Genomic DNA, 26979 nt, shown 5'->3' with positions numbered 1-26979 from the left:
TCTGAAGATACGACGCTTCTGCCGACCATCGAGAACGAATACAGGTCATTTTGTCCCATGACCACTCCGTCCAAAGCCTTTTTCATACGCACTATCAATTATTTTATATTTCAGGTATTTGTTTGTTCGAAAAAAGGAGGAATTCTTAATGGAATTTGATCGAAGCAAAACACATTTTTGTAAAGCAAATGAGTGCCATAATATGGATCATATTAAATCTTTAGGCGCCGAGCAACAAATCCCAGGCCGAGGCACGGTCCTATCGACCCGAGACCATGCTCTTTCCAAGGGGGAGGTTTAGAGGGAGGTGCCTGTCAAATTTAGCTTCGCTGTGAGCTCCATTGGCCGAGTTATTAATTTTTAAAGCCAGCTGGATCACGTTAAATCTTTAGGCACTGAGCAGCACTCTCACGGGGCTTTCGTTCGCAAACACCGGAATGCCTGAAATATAAAATAATTGATAGTGCGTATGAAAAAGGCTTTGGACGAAATGTCTTAACTATTGGACGAAGCGTCCTGATCCCCTCGTCTCCTCTCTGTACTAAGCCTCAAAGTTTCCTTGCCCTCTTTCCGAATCACAGCCGGAATTCTAAAAAAATCGGAACGCGCCATGGTCAGGAGTACCGTTGTGACCGCAACCATACACAGCACAAAGATATGGCATAGCTAAAAGAACGCTTACAGTGGTACTTGAAAGTTTGTGAACCCTTTCGAATTTTCTATATTTCTGCATAAATATGACCTAAAACATCATCAGATTTTCACACAAGTCCTAAAAGTAGATAAAGAGAACCCAGTTAAACAAATGAGACAAAAATATTATACTTGGTCATTTATTTATTGAGGAAAATGATCCAATATTACATATCTGTGAGTGGCAAAAGTATGTGAAGCTCTAGGATTAGCAGTTAATTTGAAGGTGAAATTAGAGTCAGGTGTTTTCAATCAGTGGGATGACAATCAGGTGTGAGTGGGCACCTTGTTTTATTTAAAGAACAGGGATCTATCAAAGTCTGATCTTCACAACACGTGTTTGTGGAAGTGTATCATGGCACAAACAAAGGAGATTTCTGAGGACCTCAGAAAAAGCGTTGTTGATTCTCATCAGGCTGGAAAAGGTTACAAAACCATCTCTAAAGAGTTTGGACTCCACCAATCCACAGCCAGACAGATTTTGTACAAATGGAGGAAATTCAAGACCATTGTTACCCTCCCCAGGAGTGGTTGACCACCAAAGATCACTCCAAAAGTAAGGTGTGTAATAGTCAGCGAGGTCACAAAGGACCCCAGGGTAACTTCTAAGCAACTGAAGGCCTCTCTCACATTGGCTAATGTTAATGTTCATGAGTCCACCATCAGGAAAACACTGAACAACAATGGTGCATGGCAGGGTCGCAAGGATAAAGCCGCTGCTCTCCAAAAAGAACATTGCTGCTTGTCTGCAGTTTGTTAAAGATCACGTGGGCAAGCCAGAAGGCTATTGGAAAATGTTTTGTGGACAGATGAGGCCAAAATAGAAATTTTTGGTTTAAATGAGAAGTGTTATGTTTGGAGAAAGGAAAACACTGCATTCCAGCATAAGAACCTTATCCCATCTGTGAAACATGGTGGTGGTAGGATCATGGTTCGGGCCTGTTTTGGTGCATCTGGGCCAGGACGGCTTGCCATCATTGATGGAACAATGAATTCTGAATTATACCAGCGAATTCTAAAGGAAAATGTCAGGACATCTGTCCATGAACTGAATCTCAAGAGAAGGTGGGTCATGCAGCAAGACAACGACCCTAAGCACACAAGTCGTTCTACCACAGAATTGTGAAAGAAGAATAAAGTTAATGTTTTGGAATGGCCAAGTCAAAGTCCTGACCTTAATCCAATGGAAATGTTGTGGAAGGACCTGAAGCGAGCAGTTCATGTGAGGAAACCCACCAACATCCCAGAGTTGAAGCTGTTCTGTACAGAGGAATGGGCTAAAATTCCTCCAAGCCGGTGTGCAGGACTGATCAACAGTTACCGGAAACGTTTAGTTGCAGTTATTGCTGCACAAGGGGGTCACACCAGATACTGAAAGCAAAGGTTCACATACTTTTACCACTCACAGATATGTAATATTGGATCATTTTCCTCAATAAATAAATGACCAAGTATAATATTTTTGTCTCATTTGTTTAACTGGGTTCTCTTTATCTACTTTTAGGACTTGGGTGAAAATCTGATGATGTTTTAGGTCCTATTTATGCAGAAATATAGAAAATTCGAAATGGTTCACAAACTTTCAAGCACCACTGTAAAGCAGTGGGAAAAACAAAGAGAGTTGCACGCGCATGACTATGTTTTGTATGGAATGTCGCTTGACCCCGCTTTTGTATCTCCACCAACATGGCCGACATCCGGGTTTCTATTTTGCTTTGACATCGCTTGCAAGTCAAGGATATTACAGACTGGTTACCGATTTCATCCGGATGATGCATCACGGATAAAAAATTAAGAAGCCGAAAACAATTAAATGTTTGGACTGCCGAAGTTCGTGATTAAAATATCTTACCTGCATTTATGTATTTACTTTATTCATTTACTCTTGATATTTCAAGGAAAATCACATATCTGTGAATAAAAGATCCGTGCTTTGCATTATATTTTTTTTCTTTTCCATGAATCCGTATTCCGTGACTTCATGATGCAACAAGGATGTACAAAGATACCCGGGGAAAAATAGCATGTGTTCAGACAACATCACATGGAAACAATTATCTGATTAGTCAGATGTTTATCGGATCAGGTCCAGGTTTGGAAAAATCGCTCCAGAAGCAATCTCACCGATACGAATAAACCCAGGCCTGGGCTATAGGGATCGTTATTGGTCTGGTGTGACCACCAACCACATAAACTGCAGGAGACCGATTTATTTATAGTTATCATTATAGTTGTAGTTATAGTTATTGGTATTGTGGGACCGGGCCTTTATTCTATTTGTTGCCAACATAGAATAATAAACGCAGGGCCATTACCTCAATTACTTCCAAAAAGTGCTAATAATAATTACTTCTCCATTAGCAAGCTAAAGAAAAAAAAAAGACAATGTAATCATATCTGTTTCCAAAAGAACCAATTTAGCGGTTTCACAGCACCAGGAGGTGAATACTTGCACAATAATGACTTTTTTATTTGGAAATAATTTTGAAAACTATGTAGATTTTTCTTCCTACTCCGACATCAGGGGATATTTTGTGTAATGAATCCCAGTGTGTATTTATTAAAAAGATGCAATGAAGTATAATCAGGATAAATACTGTAATTTCTGACCAGGTGGAAGGACTGGCTCTCTTTTTGTTGCTCCACACAGAGGACAGCAATTAGAGGAGTAACGAGTGTGAGTAGGTGTGCTAATATTTCTTGCTTGCCCTGAAAAAAAGGCAAAAACCCATAAGTGAATAAACAATATAGGAGCAGAGGACAGATCACATAACAGAAGAAAATGCTTACATCCAGAGGTTCTATTGCGTTGTGCCAAACAGCTCAAGCACAAATGTCCTGGTCTTCCTCTGCCTTCAGCCTCATCATTTCTCCCATCTGAGCTGTCAGCTGATATGTTACGCTTCTGGCCTTAGGGGAAAACACACCACTATCAATTTCATTCTGTGATTCGCAAAAAAGAAATGTGTCACAGAACGCATTACCACAAACTCATAGATGCACAGGCTATCACATTCTCTTACGATTTGTGTGCGTCTTTGGGCTTCGTCTAGTTTCAGCCCTTGTTCTCCGGGTTGTGTGTGTCATCACAGGCGATGTTAGGATGCGCTTTGATGTCATGTCTTCAGACTGGGTATACTCAGAATCAGTACCTGTATTTTTAACAAAATGTAGAAAACATACGAGTAGGTAAACACAAATAAAACACTGTTATTAATTAGTTAATAGTATTGATTATTATTATAATACAGGACACTTTTTCGATGGAATAAAAACACGTGTTCTATTCCCTTCTAGTGGGTTTCATTCATTTGGTTTGATAGCATGCAATATTATCATATCACCTATCCTACCTGTATTACATCACTCTACACAATGGAGAATAAGCATTCAATATGGTTTATGATATTGCATGGTTGTCAAGGCAACATTACGTCACACGTCGGAGCTGATGCGAATATCCAATGAGAGAGTTTTCTGCTGCGCATGAGCAGAAGCATTTCTTTGTTCGAAAGAAGCGTTGAACACTCGAAAGGCTACCAAAACTTCATTACATATTCTTCGCGCATTTTTACAAGAGAAAAACATACCAACGGACATCGAAAAACTGGAAAAGAGACACGGCAGAGACGTAAAACTTCCGCGCTAGCGAGCGACTGTGAAGTTTGTAAACAAAAATGCCCGCCAGGTTTGCTTCGTTAAATACAGAAGATTTTGAGAGAATTTTGAAAGTGAAAGATGCATCGAACACCTGAAAGGCTACCAAAACTTCATTAGATATTCTTCGCGCATATTTACAAGAGAAAAACATACCAACGGACATCGAAAAACTGGAAAAGACACGTCGGAGACATAAAACTTCCACTCTAGCGAGCGACTGTGACAATTTGTAAACAAACATGGCCGCCAGGTTTGCTTCGTTAAATGCAGAAGATTTTGAGAGAATTTTGAAAGAGAAAAATGCATTGAACACCTGAAAGGCTACCAAAACTTCATTAGATATTCTTTGCGCATATTTACAAGAGAAAAACAGGAGTTTTTGGAGTTGGACTTTTTGGCGTTGGATCATTTTTATTGTTTGAACTTTGACTTTTTACATGTACATTGGACTGACAGAACATTGAATTGCATTGGATTGGAATCAGCATTGGATATTGGTAAGTAACCCCCCTGTTCTTAACTTTTTGTAAAATCTATAATTGTTCCATTGAATGTGTATGTATAATAATAATAATAATAATAATAATAATAATAATGGCTTTTTTCCATGGTATATCAGATATATTCCATTCTTCGACTCGTTCAGTATCATGTTAGCTGAATGAAATATATCTGATATACCACTCAGTGCCAACCAATATTATTTGAATATTACATAGCCTAGAATTCTTCCCTAATAAATGTGTTTCTGGTTACTGGCTTTCTGTTTTAACTTAGTACGTGGAAACATGTTGAAATTACTATAGATTGAAATGAAGTTGACAGAAAAAAACCTGTCGTATTTAGTGAACATTTCTAATTCCTAAACAGCAACTCTACTTTCACACAGATGAGAGAAAATATGCTCAAATTTTAATGCTCAATATCGAGATTCATTAAATCTACACACTGGTATCTGGATCTGGTCTGAGGCGTGGCACAGATGCTGCTCTCCTCCTTGGTATAGGGCTTTCTTGTTCCCCCTTCACAGTGCCCCCAATCCCTCTTGGTTCTCTCTTTCTAGCCGTCTTTCTCTCCAAAGACCTGCAAAAATTCCATACATGGAAATGGAAAGTCATGTTATGTTACCTCGGGAGGACTGCCAGGTGGTTTCCTTCAGAACTAGCAAAGATTTCTTGTTTCCTTGCTGAGGACCAATAGCAAAAGCCATTACCTTGTGACCATGACCCCATGTGGGTAGCCTAAGAAACATGCCAGCTATGCCATGCTAAGCTTCTGGCCATTCTCCTCAACCCAAGGGACCTGTGGCGTTCCTATAATTAAACCTTCAAACCTTCCGTTCAGTTTCTTTTACTTCCAGGGCGGTTTCCTTGTAAACTTGAGAAGGCTGTATATGAAAGTCTTCCTGATGGCACACCTCGCCAGACAATAACAGACAACATTCTTAAATAAACAGAGAATGAGAATCACTCCAAATGTTAGGAATTCCTGTTGAGGGTGAGGATCACTTAGACTCACCACAAAGCATACAGGCTGCGACGAATCAATATTCAGTCTGTAAAATATAGTAAAATTAGACAGTGAGGTCTTGGTCAGGGGTAGCGATGGCAAAATGGGTTAAGGCTCTGGGTTACGGATCAGGAGTCAGGGTTTGAGCCCTAACACTGCCAAGCTGCCACAATTGGGCAAGGAACTTAACTCTATCGGCTCAACTTATCCAAAAGATACAAGAAGACAACAACAGTGAGGCCTCAGTTGGTGCTGAGTGTTTCTACCATGTTTCTGTCGATGCATGCCCTTTTCTCAGATCCTTATATACACGTTTGAGTGTACATGAGGACTCTTTAATAAAGCTGATACATGTGGGATAGCTCACTCACTCACTCAACTGGGTGACTATACTACAAAACAGGTAAACCATTTGATTAGCTATGTCAAAGCAGTCTTAATCTCAGTCTGTAGCACATTCACTGCTGCTGCTGAATAACACTCCTGCGCTACTCTCTGATCATTTGAATGCTCCTTTACTTGCACATTTCTCTTCCTGCCATGACAACACAGCGAATAATCTACCTGTTTTCTTCCCAGAGGGCATTGCAACCAGGCATGGCCCTGTAAGTGCTTGTTGAAGACACTCTGGTCCCAGACAGGCAACAATGGCAAAAGTAAAATTTAAACAATAATAAAAACCCTTTAAAAAAAACAACTCTTTGACAAGACAAGAATGGGGAAAAATGGATAAGCGTGACGTAGCAACCCATATGGTTTTATAGGCTACCCATATGGTGTGTCATTCACAAGGTGACAACTTCTCTTTCCGTACTTGACAGCCCTCACCAAAAAGAAGTTTATTCAAGTTTGCTTCTAGTATACTTCTTTTAAACTAAAAATAAGAGAGTACGCTTTCAGTTTACTTTTTATTTACTTATCAGAGATCTACTTAATAAAGTTATACATAAGTATACTTGGCTTATACTGAAAATTATATAGAAAAGTAAGTATATTAAACTTTTGATCAAGATATACTTAACAAAAGTGTAATAAAGTATTAAAATATTTGTGCCTTATGTTTAAGTGTACTTGCCCTGTAGTTGTGCTTATCCTTTTGATAATAATAATAATAATAATAATAATAATAATCTCATCTCATTATCTCTAGCCGCTTTATCCTGTTCTACAGGGTCGCAGGCAAGCTGGAGCCTATCCCAGCTGACTACGGGCGAAAGGCGGGGTACACCCTGGACAAGTCGCCAGGTCATCACAGGGCTGACACATAGACACAGACAACCATTCACACTCACATTCACACCTACGGTCAATTTAGAGTCACCAGTTAACCTAACCTGCATGTCTTTGGACTGTGGGGGAAACCGGAGCACCCGGAGGAAACCCATGCGGACACAGGGAGAACATGCAAACTCCACACAGAAAGGCCCTCGCCGGCCATGAGGCACGAACCTGGACCTTCTTGCTGTGAGGTGACAAGCGCTAACCACTACACCATCGTGCCGCCCAATAATAATAATAATAATAATAAAGTTCAATTTATATAGCGCCTTTCTCAAAACCCAAGGTCACTTTACAATTATGGGGGGGAAAAAAAAAGTCCACCAAATAGAGGTCAGGATGTCATTCCAATGGTGTAGCAGCCACAGTCCCATCAAAAGGTGCACGAAAACAAGTCCCACACCGCCGGGCAACATCACTTGGAACACCACGCCATGGATCCACAAAGTGAGCACACATGCACCACCACGCAGAGCGCTGGTATGTCCCAAACTGCCTGCACAGCTGCCACGACACCACCGAGCAACATCGCTCGGAACATCATGCCAAGCACTAAAGCACTGCTGCACAGAGCGCTGGACAACCACGATGTTAAAATGAGCAACGAGCTCACTGCAGTCCATAGCTAGGAGCACAGGCATCACCCACGGCGAACCAAGGCCTGGAGGGAACCGACGCCCAAAACTGGGTCCGGAGCTACACTACAACCGGCGGACAAAAACACTCAAGCAAAAACAAACATCAAACTACACAAACACTAAATAAATAAATAAGCCTATAGTAGCCTATAAAATACTTCTTTTTCACACATCTTTGTGATATATGGCAGCATGTTTTAACAAAACACGTAAGTTGTCTACTGGTAGTGTGCATGAGGTAAGGGTTAGGGCTAGAAAACTAATAGTATACCTACTGTAGAAGGGTAATTGCAGTATACTTCAAAACTAAAACGTGGACTAGATGTATATAACCAGTAACTAATAGTATATTTCCAATATGCTATGAAGTATACTTTTATAAACTAAAAAGTGGACTAGAAGTGTGTAACGAGTAAACCAATAGCATATTTCCAGTATACTATGAAGTATGCTTTTGGAAACTAAAGAGTGGACTACAGGTATAGAACTAGTAAACTATTAGTAGATAAGTTTACTTGTGGTATACTTGCAGTACAAAATAAAAAAATACTAGTTGTATACTCAGAGTTTACTGCTGTTAGACTTAAAGTATACTTTATATAAACTAAAAGTGGGCCAATTTAGTCCCAAGAAGTTTTAGATTTGTTTACTTCAGTGTTTCCCACAGACCAGGTAGCAATTTGTGGTGCTCCACTGTGCCGATGAGGGAATCGTGCGCGGTGGTGTCGTGGCGGTCGTTGGAGTCGGTCACTGGGGTGTATAATGCAAAGTGTTTACAGCGGGCGGTGTTCAAACACACAGTATTTTTCTTCAGAGTCACCTGCTGGGACTATTTTAAAGCTACAAGAAGCGTTTGAGATTATTCAGTTCAATCTAAATTCTTTTAAGTTCTTTAAGAGAAGACCGCTAAAACAATTTTTACCAGAACCCTGCCTGGTTTCATTCCTCGACCCAACTTTACATTACAGGGCAGGCCATTAGTTTGCTGGGCTTGATGTTGGTGGAAAACCTGTCTTTTACATTTATGAAAATTACTCACCAAAATTGAAGTTAAAGTTTAGTTTTTACTTGAGATGCACCGATTGCAATTTTTTGGGCCGATTCCGATTTTCCATGGAGTATGACCTGCCGATACCGATTTTGGCCGATTCCGATTTATTTTTTCAAACCACTTCACAGCACACACAAAGACTATTTTCTTTTTATCTTTTCTTTAATAGAACATTCTGCCAGATTTTCAGTAATAAATTTTCAAACACCTCAAAGGTTGAAAACAAACAAAAAGACATTGTTTTGTAAATCTTTCTTCATGTTTGGTATTAACATATTAATTCCTGAAATAGGAAATTCACACAAACATTTTTTCTTTTCCCATCCAATATCTGGCACAAAAACAACTTCCCCCTCATATTATTTGCCTACTGCTATGGAACACACTTTCATAAGCCTATTTAGATCTGAAAACTTATGCCTTATGGAACAACCCATTTCTTCATTCAGTATCAGAATACAAAAATAATTTCCAGTCATACTTATACCATAGCCATTCTTTCATCTTTGTCAAATGTGTATTTGTAGAGTAATTTCCAATGGAATCAAGTGCAACCAAGGTCGGAAAACAAACAAAAAGACAATTTTTTCTCTCTCTTTGTACAAATCTAACTAGATGTTTGGTAATAGGCTAATGTATTAATTTCTGTAATGGGAAATTCACACAACCACAAACATTTTCTTCTTTTCACATCCAATATCTGACACACAAAAAAAATTTCATTATATTTGGATATATAATATATCCAAATATGGTGAATTTTTTTTTTTTGTTAACGGCGCGCGCGCTGGAGCTCGTTAGGCGCGCAGGACTGACAGTGTTCTGCGCGAGTGCAACACAATCGCACTAGAAAGCATGGTCAAGCTGCCAGTGTGGCTGCAGTCTTTTTAGTTGCAAATTACGAGTATTTCCACTTTCATCCCTATGTGATACACAAGTTTTGATCTGCAGAAAATCGGCATATTTTAATTTTGACCGGCCGGTCGCCGGTCATGGCCGATCACGTGAAAATCGTCCGATTCCGATCGGCAACCGGTCAATCGGTGCATCTCTGTTTTTTACCTTAGTTTTTTGCCTTTTTGGTGGCAATCTTTCAATCATTCTTTAGTTGACATTCAAGGAATAAATTGCAAAAAACAAGCTGGAGGTTTTTATTTTAAATATTGAACTCAACACTTACCTCAACCAATACTAAAATTAAATAAATAGTATAATGTAACAAAATAATAATAAAATATCATAATTAGATGTAAGAAACCACTTAAGGTAACACCAAGGCAACTAACAATAATGAAAAGCATTACCCTAATTGGTGCAAAGCCTGCATGCCCTATCAGAACATTTAATTCTGCGTGGCTTCCTGAAAAAAAAAAAAAACTCCAGTGCCCTATTGTAAGGGAAGTCATTGCTGAAGCGGGATAAACGGGATAATGCAATAAGGCCGGTTCCTCGCGTCAAGTTGCTACTGTCTGCATCAAAATTGGTTTATAGCCTGACTCAGGGATGTCCAACGGAATTTTTTTTTTTCAAAATCGCGAGTCTGATTGTGTGGCGATAGGAATCCATCGTGTGGCGCTGCGCCACACAATGGTCTATGTATGGGAAACCCTGTACTTACAAGTACATTGATATCCGTATACTTGGTACACAAAAGCATACTTAAGGAAATATACTTTACTTAAGTATACTTAATAAAATGAACTTGAAGTATACTTCTTTTTGATAAGGGAGGGTAACAAGCATCTTGGAATACTCCACTGCTTCTGAAGGAAACCGCCTTGGTACAAGATATGTTTAAGTTTGCAGTATTAAGAACATTGACCTTCATTTGTCACCGAAATAACTGGTGCAAGATAGTGTTTCTGAAGACAGGCACCTGAAATCACGCTGCCATGGATGAAGCGTAGATCTTTGAGGAGGTGTATGGTCTCTAACGTGCTTTGAGGGAAAAGGGGGCGCTCTCACACGATGGGAAGGACTGGCTGTCCTGAGTGCTTCCTCTAAGTGGTCCCTGAGTCTGTGCACCTCTGCCTGAAGAGACTCAATGACCTCACTATTAAACAAACAAACAAACAAACAAACAAACAAACAAACAAACAAACAAACAAACAAACAAACAAACAAGATGCACAAACGAAGAGTTTATGGAAGTGTGGATTTGAACGATGGACAATTAACAGTTATTCCACGAAATCGAGTCGTACATGAGCTGATAGTCGACAAGGCACGTAGCACCGAGTTGGCTATAAGCCATGTACGATGAGATTGAGTGGAATAATTGTTTTATTATCTTCACATTCACTGGATTTTGAGAAACAGAGCCTTTTTATTTTTTGCAAAGTCAATAAATAAAAACTTTATACAAAACGTCCCACAAAATGATTTCTGCTTAGGATTTAAACAAACTGGCAAAATGACAGTAGCAATTTGTGAAAAATGCGATAATATGTAATAATTCTTGAAAAAAAAAGTTCTTCCCATCAAATACTTCTATTCCATATTTTGTTGCTTTTTTTGGGGGGGAGGGTTGTTTTCAAGTAGTTTTTATTTCGTCCTCGGTTGTTTCAGCACCACGTTCCGCCATTTTATTTTTCTCTACTCATGGTATATGAGCTGATAGCCTAGTAGTAGAGTAGCCAATCAGAGCACATGATTGCTCATATCCAGTGAATGTGGACAGAATAAAAGACAGCATACTGCAGTGGATAAGCAACTTTTGAAGTAAGATGTGGTACAGATGCACTAACTCCACCAGGGGCGATTCTAGCATCTGATCTTTGGGGGTGCTTAGCCCCCAGAGCTGACAGAGGCACCTGGCTTGAACGACAGTGTTTCCACGTTTATTCCGCATTTAGACTAGACTTAACTAGACAAGAAGACTAGACTAGACAAGACTAGACTTATGCAATGTTTTAACAGAAGCTGACCCAATAAACTATGATATCTACACATTTACAACCACTGACACAAATATTTACGTTATATTTTTAACTAAACAAAACCTACTACTGCATTTGTAATGTTGGAGCTATTCATTTTGAACAGTGGTAATTGTTAATTAATGTGTTATTGTGTAATAATAGTGTGTATTATTATGATTTTACATTAGTTTACATTAGTAAACGGTGTGTTACATTAAATAAAACTGACTAACACACGGTGGTCTAGCACCATAGCACTTGTACAGCTCTGCACAAAAGTATCTCGATATGGATGATAAATGTCGTTTTTATCATTCTGTTCATAGACCAGGGAACATCAATATTGCATTATGCATATTATTGTGTTGTGTTTAACAATTGTAACTCCAGTCCGTACCTTCACATCTCGCTATGCCAGTAATACTCAGGTGCTACTTCGAGTTCCTCATCGGCGTGGAAGCCAGTTAAAAAACCCCACCATGTCGTAGCAAGCACTCGCGCGGACAGGCAACCCAATCAGAGGGGACGCAAGGAGGAGAGGTATTTTACTGCTCATAGAACTATCACGTAACAGGTGAATTCAAGAACACACACACGCCCGCGCACACATTCATTGCGCAGTGCGCAAGGGCACTTATTTATGAAAATTACGTCCAAAAGCAGTGTTTTTGAGGGTGCTGAGCTAGGGGGTGCTGAGCTCGTTTTTGGGGGTGCTTGAGCACCCCCAAAAATAGGCTAAACACGCCCCTGAACTCCACACAGCATGTGGTAAAAGTAGTTAAAAATACCACTCCAATTATGTTCCTCGAGATAATCAACTTGCAATGACTGTAAAAAAAAACAATAGAAGATGGCTCATTAAAAAAACAAAAAAAAAAAACTGTCCATAATTCCTCGAGATCACGTATGTCAGTCAAGCCACAACCCGTTTACCTACAGTAATATCATAACGTACTATACTGTATGAATCAATGTGCGTATCAGTTGTCTTTAAAAACGTTCCATCCTGAATCAGTAAATCAGGTTGTATGTAATTTTATGCCCCTGAAAAAATAAATTAATTCCTCCACTGAGGACTTTCCCTCATAATAATATACTGCAGTGCACTCCTTTCAGTGTGTCCACTCTGCAGCAGGCATAAATCCCAGCTTGTTTGTGCTACCATCTCTATGGCGGCTACAAAGAGACTCACTGGTGATTCGCCAGCTGCCCAGAACTTTGAGCTTTGACATGGTCACCATGGTGATCGGGTGCAGTGAGGGAGGAGTTTCTGAGATAAGAAGGATCCTGATTGGATGGTCGTGTGTGTTGGTCACCCTGTCGTGTTCCATCTTCTGATAAGGAATGGGCTAAAGAAAAATAGATGAGAGAAGTCGGTGAGCAAGGAAGGAAATACGATGAAACAGACAAGCTATTTCAACGTCCACCTAATTATATATCTCCAGACGAGCTCTTTAGACAATAACTAATTCATATTTCAGTTAGTGTACGAGCCTCAACAAGGCTGTTTGACCTGCTGTGAATAATATTTACCAGATTCGCTCTGTTGCTCCAGCTCGCTAATGCCGCTACTAGGCCAAGGCTGGAGAGGTGTGCTGGGCCAGCGCAGGGGGGAGCTGGAGGCAGACGAACTGGGAATGTGTCGCATCCTTGCCTCTCTGCTTCTCGCCAAGGATCTTGGAGCACCTCCAGAAGCAATGGCATGGGCTTTAGTGGGATCTGAAGATGGCTGTGTGTGTGCTGGAGAGCTAGACTTAGGATTTATGCCGCACTTTTCCTGTGCGACAGATGGCCTTGTCGCCCTGGAGGAAACAGAAAAGAGGGTGGAGTAAGAGTAGAGACACACACACACACACACACACTAATATGCCTAAAGCATACACAATCAACAGCAAATAGAAAAAAGAATACGCTGAATGAGCACAGAAAGGGATGTAGAGAGACACTCTGCAGTGAAAGCGCAGCCCACCTCACTGCTGCCCTCTGTTGGACAGGGCTTTGTGCTGCAGGTGTGAGTCGACTGCTCTCCGAACCCAGAAATCCACTGTCTGTTTCTGGAGTTACCACACCATCCTACAATCCCACAAGCACAACAAATTGTAGCTTTCCAGAAGTGTCCCTTCTATTGGCAGAATTCATAAAAACAAGTAAAGACGAATATATGAAATGAAGAATGGTGTAAAACGGACAACTTAGAGGCAGAATACAAAGGTCAGGTCAGGCGCTGATTTTCTGATTTGTTCTCAGCAACAGATTCTTTTCTGCAGCTAACCCAAACAGCTTGTTGTCATGGATGTAGCAGTATACAAAAGTGCTGTTATGTATTTTATATCCATTATTATTCCATCCACATTCACTGGATATGAGCAATCGGGCGCTCTGATTGGCTGCTACGAGCCTATCAGCTCATACACCGTGAGTAGAGAAAAACAAAATGGTGGTGCGTGTTGCTGAACCAACCAAGGATGAAAGAAAAACTCTACTCAAAAACAAAACCCTAAAAAAATTTTAAAAAAAAAGCACCCAAAAAAATTGGAATGAAAGTATTTGATGGTAAGAACATATCTCATCTCATCTCATCTCATCTCATCTCATCTCATCTCATCTCATTATCTCTAGCCGCTTTATCCTGTTCTACAGGGTCGCAGGCAAGCTGGAGCCCATCTCAGCTGACTACGGGCGAAAGGCGGGGTACACCCTGGACAAGTCGCCAGGTCATCACAGGGCTGACACATAGACACAGACAACCATTCACACTCACATTCACACCTACGGTCAATTTAGAGTCACCAGTTAACCTAACCTGCATGTCTTTGGACTGTGGGGGAAACCGGAGCACCCGGAGGAAACCCATGCGGACACAGGGAGAACATGCAAACTCCACACAGAAAGGCCCTCGCTGGCCACGGGGCTCGAACCCGGACCTTCTTGCTGTGAGGCGACAGCGCTAACCACTACACCACCGTGCCACCCGTAAGAACGTATCTTTTTAAAAAATGTTTCAATAATTATTATTATATCATTCTAGCATTCTTCACAAATTACTCCTGTCATTTCGCTGGTTTGTTTACATTCTAAGTGGAAATGATTTTGTCGGACGTTTCGTATCAAGTTTTTATTTATCGAATTTGCAAAATATAAGAATAAGAATGCTCCGTTTCTAAAAATCCAGTGAATGTGGATAGAATAAAACAGCTATTCCACTCAATCTCGTCGTACATGGCTGATAGCCAGCTCATGTATGACTTGATTTCGTGGAACAACTGTTGGTTGTTTTGTCTGTAACCACTTATCCCATGCAGGATTGCAGGGCAAGCTGGAACCTTTCCCAGCTGACCATGGGCGAGAGACAGGGCACACCCTGAACAAGTCGCCAGCTCATCGCAGGGCTGACACACACATAGAGACACAAACAACCATTCGCTCTCACGGTCAATTTAGAGCCACCAATTAACCTAACCTGCATATCTTTGGACTGTGGAAGGAAATCCACACAGACACAGGGAGAACATGCAAACTCCACACAGAAAGGTCCTCGTCGGCCGCTGGGTTCGAACCCAGAACCTTCTTGCTGTGAGGCAACAGTGCTAACCACTACACTGCCATTTGGAATAACTGTTAAGTGGACTTGTTTCAGGCAATAATTATCTTTATTTTTTTTGCGGTCCGGTTTCCATCAAATCCTGCGCTCTGATTGGCTGGCGAGCGGGTCTGTATCCTACGGTACGGATCCCAGTTACAGACCTCTGGCGACTCGCTAGTTCACAACAACAACAAACAGTAGCAATTTTTGTCAACATTTATCTTTTTTATAAGATTTATTTATAAGATTTTTATCAAAAATCTTATAAATTTTTGCCAGCATTTCTCAGGAGAATAGCATTAATTTTACAGCATGGATAGCGATAACGACCGTTTTCACAGCGAAAGCGAGTTTTACTACCCTGAGGAAGAAGAAATAAAAGAAAACATTTCAGGAGAAAGCTAAAAACCTGTAACTGTTGCTAACGCCGAGCAAAAACATGGCTGAATCCTGAATAACTCAATTTTGTATAAATAGGCGGCAAAATGTAGTTTTTTTTCCTGCCATGGAAGTGCACTTGCATACCGAGGAGGAAGCAATTTGCATTACAGCCGTGAATGAGGATTCAAAATGGCGGCTCGGCTCGGTTTTCCCTTTCGGGCGCTCTCATTTTCTGTTAGAATTTGGTAAAGAAAAAAATAAATATATTATTTACCAGCTTAAGGTCGGTCCGTATGATGAAATACCGTGACCTCGGCCTTGAATACTGACCTCGGCCCAGAGGGCCTCGCTCAGTACTTTCAAGACCTCGGCCACGGTATTTCACCATACGGACCTCCCAGCTGGTAAATAACATCTATGTCTCTTTTGTGTCGAAAGCACTCTGAATTTCCCTACGGTGATGTGCAAAATATTTTTACTCCAAAAGCCGTTTCTGGAGACTGCAAGGAATTAAATATGACTTTTTTCTTTTTCTATAATGTAAATTTGCCAAAGAATCCTGAGAAAATGTTCTTGTAATAATAATGATGTTTTAAAGAGGAAGGACATCTCTCTATCCAGTTCTTTAAGTGATAGTTTATTTTTACCAATTATTTTGAAGGGAGTTATTTATTCTGGAGTTGTCTGTATAACGTATAAAAAAGGTTTCAGTATGTCGCACTGTTCCTAAGTTTCTTACTGACCTGAAGCTGTGCTCTCAGGGTCCTGCCATTCTCTTTAGGGGCCTTTCTTCCCATTGCTCCTCTCTCTCCCGGGCAGCTGTGGGAATTTATGTTACCTGCAGCTCTCCTTCCACTGCCCGGTTTCCTTGGCAACGCTGAAGCTGGGACTGAGGCCTCTGGGAGAGTTTCCATAGCGTTACACGCATGTGAGCAACAAGAGGGGCCTGAGAGAGAGTCTGCCACTGGCAGTCTAAGACAGAGCGAGAGTAAACAGTCAGTCTTTACATGTTATTGAAATAATTTCCAGTCATTGTGGCGTTGAAGAGCTGAACCGCATTAGCTTGGAATATGTTTCTCATAACAACCAGACTCACGGATGGAGAGGTCTGTTTGAGTCCCGCTTGTCTTGACTTCTCCACTGCTGTTCAATTTCTATCCCATCAATGCTGGCAGGGTGAGAAGAATGATCTCTTAACTCCAGGGAATTGTGGTCCACCTCAGTCTGGTCTCGGTCCAGAAGCTTGGATAAATCCCTGAAGTTCTGGTAGCTGAGTATGAGGCAAAAAGCAGTCCAGTAACACAGATTGTTATGATTCTAATAGGTGCGTTTATTTATGCTCTTCCTCCTGAGCATATAACACTTTTGAACATGCGTAATATGCTTGGATTAAAGCAGAGCAGCTAAACAGATGTACTGGTTTTCATGAGACAAATTAGAGGCCGGGGTTATAAAGCTCTTACTGGTCCATCAGGTTGCTAAAGTCTTTTTCCACAAGTTGATGTTTGTGGTTCAGGGGACGGAAGACAGATGGAAGCATGTCCTCTGTACCCTCCTCTCTCTCTCCATCACTCTCCCCACTGACAGAACTCACCTCCAAGCCGACCATGACCTCTGTATGAGCTGCAGAGGTGGGGTTCTGATCACAGACAGATGAGTAGAAGGTCAGCACCACACAACCAATAATACAATACGAGTACTAAAGCATACTAAATAAGGTTTCACAATTCGCTTCCTTAATTAGTTAATGAATTAAACAATCTACTATGAAATGACTAATCGTCATGAAAGTTAAAGGGGAACTGAAGGCAAATTTTTTATTATCAAAAGTCTATTTATCTCATTTTATTAAATATAGGAATGTATTTTCGATCTCTATTTTGTCACTGCTATAGCAAGTTATGAGTGAAATATGCTCTGTAATATATCAGTCCATATGTCAAAGCGACGGCTATAAACGAGATTCGCTGAGACCTGTGCGAGACATCGTAGGGCGGAAGTAAAACGTACAGAGGAAATCAAAGTGACCGACATCTGCCAACGTTGTCATCTGCCTCTTTTAAATGCTGACGTAATCAAAGCAGTAATTTTCCCTGTGTCAGAAATCGCTCCCTACTCACTATATACAGTGCCCTCCACAATTATTGGCACCCCTCGTTAAGATATGTTCTTAGGCTTCTAATAAATTCATCTCATCTCATCTCATTATCTCTAGCCGCTTTATCCTGTTCTACAGGGTCGCAGGCAAGCTGGAGCCTATCCCAGCTGACTACGGGCGAAAGGCGGGGTACACCCTGGACAAGTCGCCAGGTCATCACAGGGCTGACACATAGACGCAGACAACCATTCACACTCACATTCACACCTACGGTCAATTTAGAGTCACCAGTTAACCTAACCTGCATGTCTTTGGACTGTGGGGGAAACCGGAGCACCCGGAGGAAACCCACGCAGACATGGGGAGAACATGCAAACTCCGCACAGAAAGGCCCTCGCCGGCCACGGGGCTCGAACCCGGACCTTCTTGCTGTGAGGCGACAGCGCTAACCACTACACCACCGTGCCGCCTCTAATAAATTCATTTTTTTAAAATAATATAGGACAACAGTGCAAAAAAAGAGAAAAATGCAATGTTTAATTCAAGTGCATTTATTCAGTGGGAAAAAAAAATTCCCACATTAAGAAATAATTCTTTTACATGAAATCATGTGTGCCACAATTACTGGCACCCCTGATGTTAATACTTTGTACAACCCCCTTTTGCCAACAAGACAGCACTTAATCTTCTCCTATAACATTTCACAAGATGGGAGAATACAGAGAGAGGGATCTTCGACCATTCCTCTTTGCACAATCTCTCTACTGTAAATCATCCAGAGTCCTCTCTCTCCTCTGCACTCTCCTCTTCAGCTCACCCCACAGATTTTCAATTGGGTTGAGGTCTGGGGACTGAGATGGCCATGGGAGGAGCTTGATTTTGTGTTTGGTGAACCATTTTTGTGTAGATTTGGCCACATGTTTAGGGTCATTATCTTGCTGAAAGACCCAGTGACGACCCATCTTCAGCTTTCGGGCAGAGGCCAACAGATTTTGATTTAAAATGTCCTGGTATTTCAAAGAGTTCATGATGCCATGCACCCTAACAAGGTTCCCGGGGCCTTTGGAAGAGAAACAGGCCCACAGCATCACCGATCCTCCCCCATACTTCACAGTGGGCATGACGTGCTTTTCCGCATACTCATCTTTTGTGATGTATTCGAGTGTTTGTTGCCAAAAAGCTCTATCTTGGTCTCATCTGACCAAAGCACACGGTCTCAGTTGAAGTCCCAGTACCGCTTAGCGAACTCCAGACGTTTACGTTTATGCTTGCAAGTGAGAAAAGGCTTTTTCCGTGCATGCCTCCCAAACAGCTTGTTGGCATGTAGATAGCGCCTGATGGTTGTTATGGAGACTTTGTGACCCCAAGATGCTACTCTTTGATGCAATTCTCTAACAGTGAGCTTTGGAGAACTTTTTACTTCTCTTACCGTCCTCCTCACTGTGCGTGGTGGCAAGATAATCTTGCATCCTCGTCCAGGCTTGTTTGCCACTGTTCCAGTTGTTTCTTGATGATTCCTCTGACTGTAGATATGGGCAGGTGTAGGCGAGCGGCTATTTTCTTGTAGCCATTGCCTGACTTATGAAGGTCGACACACATCTGCCTTACTTGAATGGTGTGTTCTCTTGTCTTTCCCATGTTGAAGAGTGGATAAGAGAAATAGGCCTCTGTGTCACATCATATTTATACCCCAGGGAAACAGGATGTGATGAATTACTAATTAAAGGTTCCTAGATACTCTGATCAACTTTATAAACTACAGTAGGAATGAGAAATGCTTCAATTACATTTATTTTCTAGAAATTGTTATGGGTGCCAATAATTGTGGAACAGGTGATTTTATGAAAAATAATTATTTCTTAGTCAGGGATCTTTTTTTTAAATTCACTTGAGTTAAGGGTTACATTTTTCTACAATTTTCAATGTGAGATTATGCTTCTGCAATAAAAATTGAATTTATTTTAAGACTTTTAACACATCTTAACCAGAGGTGCCAATAATTGTGGAGGGCGCTGTCGGGCACTATATAGTGAGGACGCCATTTTGTAGTGCTGTCCAAAATCTTAGTGAGGATTATTTACACCCTATATAGTGCACTCAGAGTATCCCACAATGCATCACGAAAAGTAGTGTACAACGCTGGTCACTAACCAAAGCAATATATCCCATCATGCATTGCGGTCGCGCTGAAAGAAATCAAAAAAGTCTCAAATTTAATTTAATAAAAGGCAGCAGCAAAGAAGAAAGTATTCAGCCTTGATTAAAAAAAACTGAAAGATGCAGGCACTTTGTATTGATTAATGTGGGAAATGCGCTCAGTATAATATGGATTTATCACAAAAACACATGCATGTACTTATTATTTTGAAAACCCACCAGCCGACTGATCCGGCATGTTTTAATTGTGCGACAGTAATGACGTCAATACCAGTGCGACGGACTAGTGTCTGAAAGCGTTTTTTTAATTTATTTAACCAAAGTCATATGGAATAATCTCCATCACTGATGAAGCTGGCAAATCTCAAAATGAATCTAAATTGGAACGATATGGCGATCTGGCCGCTGTGTAAACAGTTTTCAAAATGGCGGCGCTGACACTTCACGTTTGAAGTCTCGCACAAGTCTCATGAAGATCGCGTGGATAAGCGACCCCTGCCGTGGACCAAACGAACTACATTCAACATGGCTAAAAACCGAAAAGGCCGATAAGTGTATTATAATATGCCAATACGAGTCACGATATAAGGTTAATAAAACCGAAAACGTAATTGAATAACACGTTAATTAAGAAATAAAGCAAGTTTAAAAATGACTTCAATTCCCCTTTAAATCTTCTCTAACTGGATATGCAAGATATCAATTGTGGATTCAATCAAGCTCTAAAGTATCTAAGTTTTAACTAAACAACATGCTTTTTTCAGAGTAAACCTGAAGCTTGTTGCCTCTCCACACTGCCACCTTGTGTTCATCTGAGTAATTCAGATGCAAATTACTCATGACACTACTAGTGCCCAAAGGAAGGTTATAGTTCTTACATTGTCCCACAGATGTGGGTCAGTGACAGAGTTTAAAGTACCTCCAGCTGTGGCTCTGGCACTTTCAGAGAAACACAGGGCTGAAGGGCATGATGGGGTTCGCTTGGGATAGGGTCGATGACCTGATGATGCTCAGAGTGTTCTATCCACTCCTTCAGTTCCTCCAATCGTATCCCTGACTGAAATATCAGACTTTCGAGCTCCCTAAAGATACAAAGCACAATACAGAAATGACTTATGTGCTGCATACGTGGGTCGACAAAATGTCGAATATGTTGCCGCATACAGTGGGGCAAAAAAGTATTTAGTCAGTCACCAGTTGTGCAAGTTCTCCCACTTAAAAAGATGAGAGAGGCCTGTAATTTTCATCATAGGTACACTTCAACTATGAGAGACAAAATGAGAAAAAAGAATCCAGAAAATCACATTGTCTGATTTTTAAAGAATTTATTTGCAAATTATGGTGGAAAATAAGTATTTGGTCAATAACAAAAGTTCATCTCAATACTTTGTTATATACCCTTTGTTAGCAATGACGGAGGTCAAACGTTTTCTGTAAGTCTTCACAAGGTTTTCTCACACTGTTGCTGGTATTTTGGCCCATTCCTCCATGCAGATCTCCTCTAGAGCAGTGATGTTTTGGGGCTGTCGCTGGGCAACATGGACTTTCAACTCCCTCCAAAGATTTTCTATGGGGTTGAGATCTGGAGACTGGCTAGGCCACTCCAGGACCTTGAAATGCTTCTTACGAAGCCACTCCTTCGTTGCCCGGGCGGTGTGTTTGGGATCATTGTCATGCTGAAAGACCCAGCCACGTTTCATCTTCAGTGCCCTTGCTGATGGAAGGAGGTTTTCACTCAAAATCTCACGATACATGGCCCCATTCATTCTTTCCTTTACATGGATCAGTCGTCCTGGGCCCTTTGCAGAAAAACAGCCCCAAAGCATGATGTTTCCACCCCCATGCTTCACAGTAGGTATGGTGTTCTTTGGATGCAACTCGGCATTCTTTCTCCTCCAAACATGACAAGTTGAGTTTTTACCAAAAAGTTATATTTTGGTTTCATCTGACCATATGACATTCTCCCAATCCTCTTCTGGATCATCCAAATGCTCTCTAGCAAACTTCAGACGGGCCTGGACATGTACTGGCTTAAGCAGGGGGCACTGCAGGATTTGAGTCCCTGGCGGTGTAGTGTGTTACTGATGGTAGCCTTTGTTACTTTGGTCCCAGCTCTCTGCAGGTCATTCACTAGGTCCCCCTGTGTGGTTCTGGGATTTTTGCTCACTGTTCTTGTGATCATTTTGACCCCACAGGGTGAGATCTTGCGTGGAGCCCCAGATCGAGGGAGATTATCAGTGGTGTTGTATGTCTTCCATTTTCTAATAATTGCTCCCACAGTTGATTTCTTCACACCAAGCTGCTTACCTATTGCAGATTCAGTCTTCCCAGCCTGGTGCAGGTCTACAATTTTGTTTCTGGTGTCCTTTGACAGCCCTTTGGTCTTGGCCATAGTGGAGTTTGGAGTGTGACTGTTTGAGGTTGTGGACAGGTGTCTTTTATACTGATAACGAGTTCAAAAAGGTGCCATTAATACAGGTAACGAGTGGAGGACAGAGGAGCCTCTTCAAGAAGAAGTTACAGGTCTGTGAGAGCCAGAAATCTTGCTTGTTTGTAGGTGACCAAATACTTATTTTACAGAGGAATTTACCAATTAATTCATTAAAAATCCTACAATGTGATTTCCTGGATTCTTTCCCCCCATTCTGTCTCTCATAGTTGAAATTTACCTATGATGAAAATTACAGGCCTCTCTCATCTTTTTAAGTGGGAGAACTTGCATAATTGGTGGCTGACTAAATACTTTTTTGCCCCACTGTATACGGTCCGTTCTATAATTGCGGGGTACGTTTCAAGCGTTGACTCTGTTAGCCATCGTCAACTCTGTTGTCGTTAAACTGGGCAATCCATTAACAGAACTGATGATAACAGAGTTGACATTTTGTGCCTTAACTCCACGTGCTAACCTCAAACTAGCAACCGCATGGCATGTCTTAAAACAGAATGTTATGGATTTTAATCATATTATTGATTTTAAAAAATGAGTGAGAGATTCACAGTAACAGATTTGACGAATAATTAATCAACTGTCGGTGTATCCGCAGCATTTTGTTCAAATTAACGAGAGAAGAAATAGAACATGCCTCACTGCCTTTCTGAAGTTTCCCGCCAGAGGAAGTGACATCACTCAGTGTGGGTGTCATGTGTATTATTAAAAGTCTTTGTGGATTTTATGCGGTTTTATAACGAGGTAAACAGAGCTGACAAGAACATTGGGACGGATAATTTTTTTGAAATTACTGAAATTTTACGTAATACGGAAAATAGACCTTCTGTGCAATTGATTTTATAACAGCTAATAGAATAAGTTCCAAAAAACAGATTGTTAGACTGAATCGCTTCATATTTATTTGAGTTGAACGTATGAATCAGGAGTCGAAGACAGCCAATGATGTGGGGGGAGGGGTGGGGGTCATTGAGTTAATATTTTATGGATAAATCGGGTCCAAAATGCACATCAAGCATTGCTATTGGTGAAAGTTTGTCAGAATTTGCATTATTGTTCAAAACTGATTCAATAACGATTTCTTTTGTGGAAAATAACAAAAGGTTTATCTCGGAGACGTGAAATGTACCCCGTGCAATTCTAGAATGACCCGTGTACAGAAAGTGTCCTGTATTCACCTGTCAGGGTCAAAAGGTCCTGACTTCCCTCCTTTTTGCCTCTGTAGTTGTTGATGCTTTTCTCGAGCAGCCACGTAAACTCTTTCTATCGACTCCTGACCCTGGGCCAGCTGAGACAAACCCTGTTCACAGACATTAATGTGTTAGCAGGCAGATCTTTGCAGATCTACACACATTCACTTCCTCTTGTGCAAAAATGGATGACGGTACCTGTGTCTGCTCATAAGGTTTCAGTCTTCCACTCTTTAGTAGCTTGTCAAACTCATTCACCTGAGCAAAACAATTATCAGATTGAACACAGGTCAAATTATAATAATAACATTTTTATTTTATTTTATTTACACTAAATTATGTTTAGCAACAGCAAATATGTTAACTGTATTCAGTATAATTTAGGGATTGCACAGACTAGTTGACCAACACTGTCACTTGTCACCACTATGAGGATTTGGACAGAAGAGCAAAGCAGACACTGGGGTATAAGGAGGGCTTTGTTGATGGGCGTGAGCTTCAATGCTGCGTGCTCTCAGGTCCAGAATCAGTTTCAGATGAGCTGCAGGTCATCCACACGAGTGCATTTTAAAGGAACAGTCCACCGTATTTCCATAATGAAATATGCTCTTATCTGAATTGAGATGAGCTGCTCCGTACCTGTCCGAGCTTCGCGCGACCTCCCAGTCAGTCAGACGCAGTCAGATGCGCTGTCACTCCTGTTAGCAATGTAGCTAGGCTCAGCATGGCCAATGGTATTTTTTGGGGCTGTAGTTAGATGCGACCAAACTCTTCCGCGTTTTTCCTGTTTACATAGGTTTATATGACCAGTGACATGAAACAAGTTCAGTTACACAAATTGAAACGTAGCGATTTTCTATGCTATGGAAAGTCCGCACTATAATGACAGGCGTACTAACACCTTCTGCGCGCTTCGGCAGCGCATTGATACGGAGCTCAGATATCAATGCGCTGCCGAAGCGCGCAGGAGGTGTTAGTATACCTGTCATTATAGTGCGGACTTTCCATAGCATAGAAAATCGCTAAGTTTCAATTTGTGTAACTGAACTTGTTTCATATCACTGGTCATATAAACCTATGTAAACAGGAAAAACGCGGAAGAGTTTGGTCGCATCTAACTACAGCCCCAAAAAATACCATTGGCCATGCTGAGCCTAGCTACATTGCTAACAGGAGTGACAGCGCGTCTGACTGCGTCTGACTGACTGGGAGGTCGCGCGAAGCTCGGACAGGTACGGAGCAGCTCGTCTCAATTCAGATAAGAGCATATTTCATTATGGAAATACAGTGGACTGTTCCTTTAAGAATCGGTACATCCTTACAGAGTGTAATATGATTATGAATTATGTTTTCACATTTATTGCAGCTGGAAATATAATTTTGCAGTTAAGTAACGTGTTCTTTGCTGTTATCAGCATTTAGTATAAATATGGAGGTGATTATAGGAAATCGTGCATGCTGATTGGTCGAGAGATTCGGACTATTTTTCAATAATCACCTAGAGTGACTCGGCAAAATGGCTGCTCATCACTTCATCACTGTAAGTGAGGACAAAACAGAAATTATGAAAGAAAATGCTGTTCCTAAAAGAACTGCAAAGTTTGGTCTAAAACTATTCAAAGATAAGGTGGAATTGTGATTTATTTTTTCTGTTTCAAAGCAAAGTATTTTATGTGACTCGGCATAGATAAGTGACAAGTCTGCGTGCATTACATTTGCATGCCGCTTTTGAAGATTGAAATAAACGATTAACACGATTTTTAAATTAAACATTTTTTAAATAATCACTGGTGTATTTATACGAAAACAATTATCTGCTTCAGGCTCAGTGAATATCGCTGAATAATAACCTCAACTTCGTCTTCCTTATTATTTAAATAATATTGGCTGGTGTTGGGGCGGCACGGTGGTGTAGTGGTTAGCGTTGTCGCTTCACAGCAAGAAGGTCCTGGGTTCGAGCCCCGGGGCCGGCGAGGGCCTTTCTGTGTGGAGTTTGCATGTTGTCCGCGTGGGTTTCCTCCAGGTGCTCCGGTTTCCCCCACAGTCCAAAGACATGCAGGTTAGGTTAACTGGTGACTCTAAATTGACCGTAGGTGTGAATGTGAGTGTGAATGGTTGTCTGTGTCTATGTGTCAGCCCTGTGATGACCTGGCGACTTGTCCAGGGTGTACCCCGCCTTTCGCCCATAGTCAGCTGGGATAGGCTCCAGCTTGCCTGCGACCCTGTAGAACAGGATAAAGCGGCTAGAGATAATGAGATGAGAGGCTGGTGTTGAGTGGTATATCAGATATTTTCCATTCAGCTAGCATGATAGTGAACGAGTCAAAGATGAGTTCAATATCATGCTAGCTGAATGGAAGATATCTGATATACCACAAAAAAGCCAGCCAATATTATTATTTTTTTTACTATTATTATACATTCCTTTCGGGTGTTCAACGTGTCTTTCTCTTTCAAAATTCTCTCAAAATCTTCCGTATTTAACGAAGCAAACCTAGCGGCCATGTTTGTTTACAAATTGTCGGAGTTGCTCGCTAGTGCTTTAGTTTTACGTCTCTGATGTGTCACTTTTCCAGCTTTTCGATGTCTGTTGGTATGTTTTTCTCTTGTAAATATGCGTGAAGAATATCTAATGAAGTTTTAGTAGCCTTTCAGGTGTTCAAAGCGTCTTTCTCTTTCCTGGTGAATAAAGAAATGTTTCTGCGCATGCGCAGCAGAAAACTCTCTCACTGGGTATTCGCATCAGCTCTGATGTGCGACGTCATGTTGTCTTGACAAGCATGCAATATCGTAAACCATATACAATGCTCATTCTCCATTCGGTAGTGTGATGTAATACATGTAGGATAAGCGATATGCTAACAATATTGCATGCTATCGAACCAAATGAATGAAACCCGCTAGAAGGGAACAGAATGCTTTTATTCCGTCGAAAAAAGTGTCCTGTGTGTATAATAATTACCGATATTCGCCTCGCCTGTAGTGAATAACTGTTAATTAACAGCATTTTTTGTTTTCACGATGGAAAAGATGAAATGGTAAAAAGAAATGGCACTGCAACCCCTAATCTACACTAAAATGCTGAGAGAAAAGAGGTATTAAATGTCAACACCTGTAGCTGAAATCTCCCCATCTGTTTGGCGAGTGCCTCAGTCAGTGGCGCTGCAGCAGGAGATTCACGCCATCTTGAAGAAAAAGAGTCGGCAGAGGATGGTCGAGTGGGTGTCCCTCTGGTAGCTTTCACAATAGAAAAAATGACATCAATCCAATATTATTTATCTACTCTCTCTGCTTCATCCGAAATTAACCATTGTGTAAGACAAACTAATAAATTGACAACATCTTATTGGCTCACTGCCCAATCCACAGTTTAA

The 26979-nt window shown here is 41.0% G+C and overlaps 1 protein-coding gene across 3 annotated transcripts in view; it reads right to left on the bottom strand.

The window, feature by feature from the left end:
- Nucleotides 1-26979, bottom strand: part of akna (AT-hook transcription factor) — an 83590-nt gene that overhangs the window by 5716 nt on the left and 50895 nt on the right. For all 3 annotated transcript variants that reach the window (XM_060935546.1, XM_060935545.1, XM_060935547.1), the window contains exons 8-22: nucleotides 26718-26842; nucleotides 23804-23863; nucleotides 23594-23715; nucleotides 20889-21051; nucleotides 17178-17353; nucleotides 16811-16984; nucleotides 16458-16686; nucleotides 13720-13823; nucleotides 13284-13552; nucleotides 12943-13099; nucleotides 10706-10882; nucleotides 5303-5436; nucleotides 3717-3845; nucleotides 3484-3603; nucleotides 3304-3402 (exon numbers count right to left, since the gene is read on the bottom strand). In XM_060935546.1, coding sequence (XP_060791529.1) covers nucleotides 3304-3402; nucleotides 3484-3603; nucleotides 3717-3845; nucleotides 5303-5436; nucleotides 10706-10882; nucleotides 12943-13099; nucleotides 13284-13552; nucleotides 13720-13823; nucleotides 16458-16686; nucleotides 16811-16984; nucleotides 17178-17353; nucleotides 20889-21051; nucleotides 23594-23715; nucleotides 23804-23863; nucleotides 26718-26842 — 2238 coding nt within the window. The remainder of the gene's footprint in view (nucleotides 1-3303; nucleotides 3403-3483; nucleotides 3604-3716; nucleotides 3846-5302; nucleotides 5437-10705; nucleotides 10883-12942; nucleotides 13100-13283; nucleotides 13553-13719; nucleotides 13824-16457; nucleotides 16687-16810; nucleotides 16985-17177; nucleotides 17354-20888; nucleotides 21052-23593; nucleotides 23716-23803; nucleotides 23864-26717; nucleotides 26843-26979) is intronic.

The sequence above is a fragment of the Neoarius graeffei genome, chromosome 12 (genome assembly GCF_027579695.1).
Source record: "Neoarius graeffei isolate fNeoGra1 chromosome 12, fNeoGra1.pri, whole genome shotgun sequence".
NCBI lineage: Eukaryota > Metazoa > Chordata > Actinopteri > Siluriformes > Ariidae > Neoarius > Neoarius graeffei.
The sequence above is the reverse complement of the archived record's forward strand: the minus strand, read 5'-3'. Positions and strand labels throughout refer to the sequence as shown.